The 12300-nt window shown below is 44.2% G+C and overlaps 1 protein-coding gene across 1 annotated transcript in view; it reads left to right on the top strand.

Moving 5' to 3' along the window:
- LOC112119177 (3 beta-hydroxysteroid dehydrogenase/Delta 5-->4-isomerase-like) overlaps positions 1 to 10503 on the top strand; it is a 17127-nt gene extending 6624 nt beyond the window's left edge. Inside the window, exons 3-4 of the mRNA XM_024217752.1 lie at positions 3944 to 4108; positions 9607 to 10503. Of these exons, the coding sequence (XP_024073520.1) occupies positions 3944 to 4108; positions 9607 to 10421 (980 nt within the window). The 3' untranslated portion in view covers positions 10422 to 10503. The remainder of the gene's footprint in view (positions 1 to 3943; positions 4109 to 9606) is intronic.
- The last annotated feature ends 1797 nt before the right edge of the window (positions 10504 to 12300 follow it).

Below are 12300 nucleotides of genomic sequence, written 5' to 3'. Positions count from 1 at the left end.
TGTATTCACCAGGAGTTGGTGGGAGAAAGGAGGGGGATGGTTAATTTCTCCTTGTTTTAAGATCCAAGGGGTTTGGATCTGTATTCACCAGGGAATTGGTGAAAGGTTTCTCAAGGCTTCCCAGGGAAGGGAATTAGCTTTGGGAATGGTGGCAGCGGACCAGATCTAAGCTGGTAGTTAAGCTTAGAAGTCTTCATGCAGGCCCCCACATTTGTACCCTAAAGTTCAAAGTGGGGAAGCAGCCTTGACACATGGATTGATGGAAAATAGATCCAGTCAAACTGATGCAATATCTTTTTTTGACGAGAATGAAAGTTTAGTTGATAAAGATACTAGTGCTGGTGTAATATACATAGACTTCTGCACCGCACAACATTTTCATTAAAAAACTAGAACGATATAAAACCAACAAGCACACATTGAATGGATTAGAACTGGCTAACTGATCGGTCTCAAAATGTAATTGTAAACAGGGAATTGTCATCAAGCGGGTGTGTTTCCAGTGGGGTCCTGAAGGGCTCAGGTCTTGACCCTGTGCTATTTAACATCTTCCAAGCCTGGAAGAAAACAAAATCACACTGATAAAGTTTGCAGATGACACAAAAATTGGGGGCGTGGTAAATAATGAAGAGGACAGGTTATCGATTCAGAGTGATCTGGATTATTCGGTATACAGGGTGCAAGCAAAATTATGTGTTTTAATATGGCTAAATGTAAATGTATATATCTAGGAACAAAGAATGTAGGCCATACTTACAGGATGGGGGAATCAGTGACTCTGAAAAAGATTTTGGTGGATAATCAGCTGAACATGAGCTCCCAATGTGATGCTCTGTCCAAAAGAGCTAATGTGATCCAGCAATGCATAAATGGGAATCTGGGATTGGGGTTAAAAGGTTATTTTATTTCTGTATTTGGCATTTGTGCCACAGTGCTGGAATGCTGTGTCCAGTTCAGGTGTCTACAGTTCAAAGATGTTGATAAATTGGAGAGGGTTCAGAGAAGTGCCAACAGAACGATTAAAGCATTAAAAACCATGCCTAATAGTAGTAGACTCAAGGATCTGAATCTATTTAGTTTAACAAAGAGAGGGATAAGGGGTGACTTGATCACTTTTTATATGTACCTGCATGGGGAATTAATATTTAATAATGGATTCTTCAATCTAGCAGAGAAAGGTACAACAGGATCAAATGACTTGGCAACAAAAATGATTAGGGGTATGGAATAGCTTCTGTATGAGGAGAGATTAATAAGACTGGAACTTTTCAGCTTGGAAAAGAAATGAGTAAGGGGGGATATGATTGAGGTCTATAAAATCATAACTGGTTTGGGGAAAGTAGATAAGGAAGTGTTATTTACTTCTTCTCATAATACAAGAACTAGGGGTCACCAAATGAAATTAATAGGCAGCAGGTTTAAAACGAACAAAAGGAAGTATTTCTTTACACAACACACAGTCAAAAGGTGGAATGCTTTGCCAATGGATGTTGTGAAGGCCAAGACTATAACAGGGTTCAAAAAGGAACTAGATAAATTCATGGAGGATAGGTCCATCAATGGCTATTAGCCAGGATGGGCAGGAATGGTGTCCCTAGCCTCTGTTTGCCAGAAGCTGGGAATGAGCAACAGGGAATGGATCACTTGATGATTACCTGTTCATTCCCTCTGGGGCACCTGGCATTGGCCACTGTCAGAAGATAGGGTACTGGGCTAGATGGATCTTTGGTCTGACCCAGTATGGCCGTTTTTATGTTCTTAAGTTGAAGCTAGACAAATTCAGACTGGGAATAAAGTGTACATTTTAAACAATAAGTGTAAATTAACCATTGGAACAATTTTCCAAGGGTTGTGGTGGATTCTCCATCACTGACAAGTTTTTAATTAAGATTGGATGTTTTTTCTAAAAGCTCTGCTCTAGGAATTATTTTGTAGAAGTTCTGCGTTATACAGGAGGTCAGACTAGATCAGGGATCTCAAACTCAAATGACCACGAGGGCCACATGAGGACTAGTACATTGGCCTGAGGGCCACATCACTGACACCCCCCTACCGCTGCCCCCGGCCCTGCCCCTACTCCACCCCTTCCATGAGGCCCTGCCCCTCACCTGCCTCTTCCCACCCCTTCCCCACCCCCATTCCAACCCCTTCCCCAAATCCCCAGCCCTGCCCCGCCTCTTCTCCGCCTCCTCCCCTGAACGTGCGGCTCCCTGCTCCTCCCCCTCCCTCCTGGAAAGCGCTAAGCGCCACCAAACAGCTGTTTGGCAGTGGGAAGCACCTGGAGGTAGGCAGAACAGCTAGGATGTGGCATGCTTGGGGTGTGTGTGAGAGAGGGAGCTTGGCAGGCCGCAGCAAATAACTCGGGGGGGGAGGGGCAGGGAGCTTGGCAGGCCGCAGCAAATAACTCCGCAGGCTACGGCCGCGTATTTGAGACCCCTGGACTAGATGATCACAAAGATCCCTTCTGACCTCAGAATCTATGAATAGGATAGTCTCCTGAGGATTGTAATACTTTGGCCTAATTCCAGTTGTTGGGTTTAGTATGGGGGGCTGGGTGGTGTTGGTGACCTTTGATATATAAAGGAGGTCAGATTAGAGGATCACAGTGGTCCCTTCTGGCTTCCAAATCTATGAAAAAGAGGCATTAAAACAGCTTTTTTTTAAAAATTAATAAAAGTTCATTACTGTCATATTAAATCGGCAATGGGATACCCACAGAGGAAACTTCTTAAATGCTCTTTGTATTCAGTGCCAAAGCACAATAAATAAATATATTAGCCTTTCATCATTAAAAATCTGGGGTGGTATCCTTGCTCTAATGAAGTCAGTGGTTAAACTCCAGGATTTCACCCCTGGATTTCAATTGTGGCTCAGGCTATAAGTGAAAAACTGGGGCTGGGGGGGTCTCTTGCCTGCAATGGCCATTTGTTAACATCATAATACTGTAGCTGTCACAGCATAAGAGACTATAAGCCAGGGGTTGGCTTGGCACCACCATCTTGTGTGATAGACACTTGACAAAATTACCGTACTTAGTGACGGACATTGGGGTGTAGCAGAACTTGGGAGCAATGTATGACCTAGGACTGGATTTGTAGAGGTACTGCAGCTCAGGACTGAGATGAAGACAGCCCAACTGTAGAACAGCAGGTTTGCTGCAGGTCAGGATTGAGGTACATTAGCAGATGTGTGTGTGGAGCCCAGGCCTGGAAAAGCAGCGGTATGGCAAGTCAGGACGAGGTTTATCAAGAGAGCAGAGTCTAGAGCCTAACACTGGAATAGCAGGAGGTGCTGCAGATTAAAGGTGTAGTGCTTTATGAAAGCTGAGGTCCAGCCCTGGAGTAGCAAGGAGTTCAGGACTTACAGGCCTCAAAAAGATATGTGAGACCTGCATTGGAAGAGCTGTGGGAGTAGGGCTGGAAGAACAAGGAGGTTTATTGGACAGGAATTGTGTGCATCTGCAGAGCTGTGTGTGTGTCTCATGACTGGAGGGATGCTGCCAGTCATCTTTTAGGGAAACGCCTACTTTCATGAGTAGCAAAGCAGCACACTTCTCAACCTATGTACTGCACAGTGTGCATGTAAAAAGAGATTTGTAGCCCTGCTATAGGCAGTTTTCTGGGACTTGCTGGCACTGAAAGATGTTTCTCTTTTTTTAAAAAAAAAAAAGGACCGGGTTGTATGTTTGCCCCAAACACATTCCAGAAATTAGCAAATATAAGAATTATATAAAACTGTAACTAGAGCTTAAAAGAATATAGCCAATGGGAAAAAGCCATATAGTTTGCCTGCCCCCCTAATATCCCTCAGCCCAAGCAGTCCCACAACTGCAACCATGAGATCAGCATAAGCATTTCTCTTGGTTGGGCACCTCACCACTCCCTTTATTACGCTTCGACATGCCGATGAAGGCCACTTTCTTTGTTTCATGTTGCTCTTGCAGATTTCAAAGGTCAGACTGTGGTGAAGATGTTGGAAGGGGACATCCGGGATGCTACGTTCTTGGACAGCGCCTGCCAGGGTGTCTCCCTTGTCATCCATACAGCATCCATCATTGACACCTTGGGCCTTGTAGAGAAGCAGCTGCTCTGGGAAGTCAATGTAACGGGTGAGCAGAGTGGATTTCCTTTATTGTTTTAAGCCTTGAGTCTATAGTAATGACCATCATCTGCCTAGGGAAGGACACAGTTGTCATGACCGAGCACCTGATTCACAGGGTTGCCCTGCTGCGCCTTGTGCAGTCATTTACACTCGGCCAAAGTGTGTGTAAAACTTTGCTGGGCTGATTGGGTAACATTGTGCACCTACTTTGCAGCAGTGGAAAGATGCAGGGCAATGCATAATCAGGCCCTGAGACTAAAATGAGGGACTTCAGGGAGAGAAGACACCTGTTAATTCCTATCTTCTGTCACACCTCCCCCCCCCCCCCCCCCCCCCCCCAAGGTGCAGTGCAAAATTATTCTCTACAGCAACAGTAGTTTGGCTTTGGGCGTGGATTGTCATAGTCTTGTTCTGACTGGGCCTTTTCAGTACCCACACACATCATCAAAAAGAAGAATCCCCATGTCCGCCATGTTAACTGACTGAAAAATGCACAGAAAGGTATTTTTAATATCACTTCCTTCCACAGCCCCCCTGCCAGCACCTATTCCCCTTCTCCTCCATGGCTGCAGAGATTTGGCTGTGTTTAAAGTATTACAGGTTTTATATACAATTACCCTCATCACCTATAACCACCTCCTGGGACTCTTCCAGGCTTGTGCTTCCCCTTTCCTTTCCCCCTCTCTTCACCCTTGTCCTTCCCTCTGCCTTTTTTCCTGCAATCAAACTTCAAAGGCAGGAGGGGCTCCTAGGTCCTCCCAGATGCTCACTGTTAAAATTCCTCATCAAACTGAAGGGAGGGTTTAAGTGATTTCCCTGTCAGCAATGAAGTCGCCCTTCCCAGATCCTCCTAAACCAGCCGGGCCATCATCTGTCCCTGGGCCTCTTTCAAATGCTCCAGGTTTCATCAAATGTCAGGGAATTTCAATACATTTCCCAAGAAAAGGAGACCCCCCCCCTCCTCCCTCACACCAGATCATTATCCCCACTTGAAGTTATGCTTTGAGTCCTGCACTGTGCTCCCCCAGTACTCAGTGGATCCCTAGAGCTGTGTCACTCAAAACTAGTTGATCTGCCCCGTTCTGCCATCCCCCTGCCTTGGCTGAGAAAGCATTTTTGTTTAAATGACTATACTTCCCAGTCCTTCGTGCCAAACAGCAGCAGGCATGAACCTGGGACACAGGGCTTCTCACGGGCAAACGGAAACATATTTGTGGGAATCCCTTGTTCGGATATTGGCCGCCCATCATTGTTCAGATTAAAATTACTGCTTTTCCCTGTAGCCAGGCGTAATAGAACATAGCAAGTGCCACTCCATGGCCACTCACTAGGACTGCTTTGAGGGGGCTCCAGAGATACAAAGGTTTGGATTCCCCTCACAGCAGCCTAGTGGATGGCTTGAAGGGAGCACCCAGTTGGATCTAGGACACCAAGCTTCATCGGAGGCAGCTGGGGTTACATTTCAGATGGTGGGAAGAAGAGGAGGAAGAGAAGGGAAATTGTGGGAAAGAAGGAGGGAAAGGGAGAGAGGCAAGTGGCAGTCTGAATCTGCTTCTGTTACCCATGAGCTCAGCAGCCAGCACCTTTAATTCTATCTGTTCAGTAGAAAGTGTGAATTGAAAGTGCCCACAGATTTCAGCAGAGAAGGCAGCTGGCCAGGCTCCTGGTGGGAGGGGACGGGGAGAAATCTGGGAATCTTAGGGAAAAAACATCTATGGATGGTGCACGCATATATAACTATAACTATAACTATAACTATACACACACACACACAAAATATAAAATATATATACTAACTTAAAAGGGTATTTATAACTCTCCCCTCACTATTTTCTCTTTCACTACATATTTTTTCACACAATACATTACATAAAATCATGTGAAAGCCAAATTTGTTAAAGGTTATAACAGGAGAGAGGCTGGGGAGCTGGAGCGGAGTATGCCCAACCCCTTCCTTTAGGCAGGAGGGTGTTAGGCAGAGACAGAATTTTGAAAAGTCTTGCACATTTATAAAACAACCTCAAAGTCCCTCTAAACAACAAGTGTCTCTACAAGGTTCTTACTACAGCTAGAAACTAAAAACTAAGGCTGAATGGAAAGTATTTAGTAGAATTACCTGTAGAGAGCACCTGATAGCTTAGCAATCCTGCTCCTAGGCCTCAAAACCAGAGGGAAAGACAGGTGCAGAGAGCACCAAGAAACCCAAAACACACTTCCCAGTGTGCAGTAAGTACTGAAATCCCCCTCAGGCTCCACCTGAGAACACTAGCTCACTAGTGCTCTGCTGCCTTGTGGCCATCCCAGCACCCAGCTACATACATGATGCCCCTCAGGATGAACCTTTTGTTTCTGCTTGATAACTAACCTTGTCTAATAAAGATACATGTCAAGCACACATAGGCAGTGACACTTACAAGTCAGACCGCACACACTGATCAAGCTCCAATTCTGATTCACTCATGTTGTTAAAGAATTTTGTTTAAATTATCAAGTCATGATCCATACTGTGAGGATAAAGGCCTGGCCTCCTGCACAGGATTTGGAGCTGAGGCCTCCAGCTTATTCTGTGGAGATGCAGGGTGTGAGAGGGAACGCTGCCTCTCTCAGCCTCCCCTTCAATTGAATTATCTGGGAGGAGACCTCATGGCGTTTTCCTCCATCATAGCTCCCTCTCATGAGTTTTGCTGCAGGGAGCAGCTGACCCCAAGCAAGGACTTTGGGATTTGGTCCAATACCATCAAGAGTTTGCACTTCCCTCAGTGACCTCATCCACCTCATGGAGAGCTCATTTCAAAGCTCTTAGGGGACTTTATAAAAATTAAATGCAATGAAGAGTGAAACATTGGGTCTGAGAATTCAAACCCCTAAGAGTCAGGAAAGGGAGAAGTTAAGTTGAGAGCAACCTAAACCAGTGGTTCTCAAACTAGGGCAGCCGCTTGTTCAGGGAAAGCCCCTGGCGGGCTAGGCCAGTTTGTTTACCTGCCATGTCTGCAGGTTTGGCTGATCGCGGCTCCCACTGGCCGCAGTTCGCTGCTCTGAGCTAATGGGGGCTGCATGGGCTGAGGGACGTGCTGGCCGCCCTTCCTGCAGCCCCCATTGGCCTGGAGCGGCAAACCGCGGCCAGTGGGAGCCGTGATCGGCCAAACCTGCGGATGCAGCAGGGTAAACAAACCGGCCTGGCCCGCCAGGGGCTTTCCCTGAACAAGCGGCGGCCCTAGTTTGAGAACCACTGACTTAAATCAAGGCTTTCTCTGCCACACAATCACATACAACTTATCAGTGGTCCAACTAGTTTGTTTGGTGGGTTTTGTTAGTTTGTCCAGGCCCTTATTCTGTCCTGACTCAGGTAAAATTTCCTCTCAAGCCAATGGGACTACTTATGTAAGTAAATAATACTTATGTGAGTAGGAATTTACAGCACTGGTCCATTAAATAAATATACACTACATGAAATACGAGCAAATTAACATTGTGGAAATACAAACGTTCAGGTATTCATAGCAATATTTTATTTTAAATCCACATCCTTAATACAATTTTGTATGCATTTAAATTTATTGGGGTCAGAGTTGTGCTGAACAAATGCTACTTCTGAAGATCTTCCCCTCCCCCGCCAATTTTGTACCTCACTAGTTTTTCATTACTTTAAAAAAAATTTCACTGTCATGGAAAGCTAATTAAGAACTTTCCCTAAAACCCTGTATTGCATGTCATCTAGACATACTGACTTGTATGAATTCAATTTTTGTAACTATTTTATTCTTGGCTGCATAACAAGTGTTTTGGGTTTTTTTTAAACAAGGTCTTCATTACTTCCTAGCTGTTCAAACATCTTTTCTTTATTTTTCTTGTTAAAGACTGAAGGAGTTCAGTATGCCAGACAGGTTAAAGTCAATAATTCCTCCCACTTCACTTATTATTAAACAAATCTAAACTTTTCACCAGTGTTTCTTCTTCCTTTGATAAAGCTACAAAAGCCTTTTTTATTCCCCATAGTCCCTTTGGCAATATTAACTCGTTCTGCATTTTGCTTGCTTTGTCTTTTCCACTAACAGACTGAATAGTCTTGCTTGGACATTTCCCTCCTTTATTTCTAGCTATTATTAATTTAACACTCAGATCTTTGATTTCTGAAGCCATGTTGGGAATTTGTTTATTTAATTTTGTCTGTTTTGTTGTGCTTGGAAGACAAAGTTGAGCATGCAGCCTTTGGTGTATGCATTATAATAGCATTTAATTTGAAAAATAATGTGATTGTGCATTTAAAAAAGACTTATATTCCATAAAGAAAGCTATGGTAAAGACAGCATCAAGGTTCAAAAGTGAAAAGCAGTCAGGAAAGGCCAAAGTGAAAGATGCACTCTGCTCCTTGTACATTGTAATATAGTCTTTGATTACATGATTATATACACATTATCTTCGCAGCATCCTACTTTATTCAAGGCCTGACCCAAAGCTGATTGAAGTCAATGGAAAGATTACCACTGAATACAGCTGATTTTGGATCAAGCCCTCAGGCTGCAGTTTAAACAAAGCATTTTAAACACATTTCGCAAAGCACTTAAGCACGTTTCTGTCTCAAGGATGGACTGTAACATTGGGGCCTCAGTACACAGAATGGATGGTGCATAATGAATGAGGTGGTGTTTTAAAGATCCCAGCCTCAGCTGTGTAAATTTGAGGTTAATGAAATTACTTTGAGTTTACACTAGTATAAGTGAGAGCAAAACGTAACCCCTCAGTGCACAGCCTAGACAATACACAGACCAAACCAAAAACAAGTAGTTTGATTAAAGAGCATGTATATGCTTCATCCTTGTATAACTCAAACAGCTGAGTTGACTCCCTCTTCCCAACTAAAAAAAAATCCAAAAAATATTCAGTTTGGTTGAACCTACCACCTAATTCAAGAAAGGATTCCTGTCAGGCTCCAGAGTAAGGAACTGATAGTTTCAGGGGCAGCTGTGGACAGCTGTTTCATGAGATGCTATTTCAAGCTAATAAGCATACCTTCCCCTGGTTGGGGAGGACTAAATCTGAAGCTCCATCAGCAGGGATCACTCTAGGTGCAAGCAAACTAGGTAGTGGCCTAGGGCGGCAGATTGCTGAGCAAATCCATTTTGGGGGCTTGTCTGCACAGTGCTGCAGATTGGTCTACTGGGGTGTGAATGGCAAAGTGCTCTAACATGCAGCACTCTGACTGCCCCATGTGGACCCTGCTGGCACGAACTAAAAAGTACCTAGTTCACATTGATGTAATCCTCTTTCAAGCAGGATTACAGTAACAAACACTAGCTACCTTTCTTTTAGTTCATGCCAGCAGGGTCTACACAGGGCAGTTAGAGTGCTCTGCTCCCCCCCACCTACCCCCACAGAGTGGTCTGCAGTGCCAGGTAGTCAAGTGGGTAGGCTATTTTGAGTATGGCAGCAGATCTTCTTGAGCAGCCTCTGTCCATCAGGCAGTCCAGTTATCTACTGCTTTACTAACATGTTCCTCTTTTCAAGGTACCCAGCTACTGCTGGATGCCTGTGTCCACAGTAATGTTCAGCACTTCATCTACACCAGTACCATAGAAGTGACAGGCCCAAACTGCAGAGGGGACCCCATCTGCAATGGGGATGAAGATACAGCCTACAAGAGCACATCAGGATTTCCTTATGCCCAGAGTAAGAGACTGGCAGAGACGACTGTGCTGAAGGCAAACGGCCAGGCACTGAAGGATGGTGGCATCTTCCTGACATGTGCCTTGAGGTCCATGTACATCTTTGGAGAAGAAAGCCCGTTTCTCCAGAATCACCTGGATAAAAGCCTCTTGAACAAAAATGTCTACCTGCGGTTTTCTAGGAAGGAGGCTCTGGTGAATCCTGTATACGTGGGAAACATTGCATGGGCTCACATCCAGGTGGCAAAAGCTCTGAGGAACCCAGAAAAAGCCAAGCACATCAAAGGGCACTTCTACTACATCTCTGATGACACTCCTCATATGAGCTATGCCGACCTAAATTATGAGCTGACCAAGGAGCTAGGGTTTGGGATTGAGCCCCACCTGCCCATGCCGCTGATGATGCTGTACTACTTTGCGCTACTGCTGGAGGTTGTGAGCTTCCTGCTTAGGCCCTTTGTCAAATACATCCCCTCCACCAACCGTCACCTTGTAATCTTGCTGAACACGCAGTTCACATTCTCCTACAGGAAGGCATGGCGGGATTTTGGCTACGTGCCCCGCTACAAATGGAAAGAGGCCAAGCAGCGCACCAGCCAGTGGATTGCCTCAGTGATTCCGCAAAGGAGGGAGTACCTGAAAAACAAGGCTGCCTAAGCCTGAAAGAAGCTGAAGCATGGCAAGACGAGCAGGCCCATGAGCCACAGGTGAGCTGGAGGAATTGCAGTAAAAGACGACAACAAAGCATTGAAATGTGAAATCTGTGTAATGAAAAATTGGAATGAATAAAGAATATGAAACTCTTCATTTGTTTGTGGTGGATGGGCTGATTTATTATCACAGTTACTGTATAATCTACAGCCACCTCTTCCTCTCTGCAGCACAGATATTTTTATTTGAGTAGAGTCCCTTCTGAAGTATACTCAGCCCTTCCCTTTCTCTTAACTTTATCTGAGACTTTTGGAAAAGGACTAAAGGCTCCATTATTATCTCTCCCAGCAGTGTTTGGATACCCACACTCCACCTACCATCATCAGATTATATCCATATAAAACAGGTGGGAGCAACCTGACTGTAGAAATTCTTATAACAAGTAGGGACAGTAGTCCACCTTTTCAAAGTGGTGTCTAATATTTTTGTTTCTTTTCTTAGGATCCACCTTTAGATACCTTTCTTAGGTGCCCAAATATGGGCTTCAGCTTCTAACTTTATGCCCCCATTTTTGAAAATATATATGGAAAACGTCCTGATATCATATGCGTTAGTCAACTGGGTAAAACAAGTTCTACTGTTCCTGATTCTGTCGCTGATTTGCTCGGTTACTTTGATCACGTCACTAACCTTTTTGTGCCTCAGTTTCCCTTAGCTGCATTACAAGGAGACCACCACCTACTCCCAGGACAGTTGTGAAGATTACTTAGCTAATGTCTACCTATCAATTTGAATGTGCAAAGCACTATATAAGTGCAAAGTAATATTCTATTAGTGCTTTGTGGTGGGTAATGCCCTTGGATATCTTAAGGCTGTCAGCCTATAGCCCCTTAACTTGCCAATTACGTAACTATGGTGAATTTGATGGAAGCCCAGTAAGAGCAAAGGACAAAGGCGATAACAAAATTAAGAAGACAGATGTTGCAGGAAAGCCGTGGTACCTAGAGGGGGTTTTCCTGCAAAGTTCATAGATTCCAAGGCCAGAAGGGACAGCTGTGGTCATTTAGGCTGACCTCTGTATAACACAGGCCACAGAACTTCCCCAAAATAATTCCTTTTGAACTAAAGCATCTCTTTTTCAAAGAAAACCAATCCTGATTTAAAAAAATCTTCTGAATGTGATCCAGTGCTGCATTGTCTTCCTGACTCTACAGCCAGCCTGAAACAACCCTAAAAGGTGGGAATTTCTCTGTTCATCTCAGTATGGTATTAACACTGAAACTTAATGATACAAATTAAACTATTAATAGACTTCATTTTCAGAGGTGTTGAGCACTCAAAGCCTCTACTAGGACTAATTCTCTGCTGCCTCGCACCTTATTGTCATTTACAACACTGGTGCAAAATGTTACCATTTTGCTTTAGTATAATTGCATACCTACTTTTTTCAATAGAGTCCAAAGCTAGTAGGGAACCCTGTGACCATCTAGTCTGACCTCCTGTTTGACACAGGCCACAGAATTTCCCCAAAATAATTCCTAGAGCAGATCTTTTAGAAAAACAACCAACCTTAATTTTAAAATTGTCAGTGATGGAGACTCCACCACGACCCTTGGTAAGTTGTTCCACCAGTTAATTACTCACTCTTAAACATGTACACCTTATTTCCAGTCGGAATTTGTCAAGCGTCAACATGCAGCCATTGGATCATATTATACCTTTCTCCGCTAGACTGAAAAGCCCATTACTAAATGTTTGTTCGCCATAGGTTCCCATATAGGTCCTTATGGGCTGTGATCAAATCACCCCTTAACCTTCTCTTTGTTAAACTAAATAGACTGAGCTCCTTGAGTCTATCACTACAAGGCATGCTTTCTAATTCTTT

This window comes from Terrapene carolina, unplaced genomic scaffold, assembly GCF_002925995.2.
Source record: "Terrapene carolina triunguis isolate 2854851 unplaced genomic scaffold, T_m_triunguis-2.0 Scaffold242, whole genome shotgun sequence".
Classification (NCBI taxonomy): Eukaryota; Metazoa; Chordata; order Testudines; family Emydidae; genus Terrapene; species Terrapene triunguis.
Note: the sequence above shows the minus strand (reverse complement) of the source record. Positions and strands in the feature narration are given on the sequence as shown.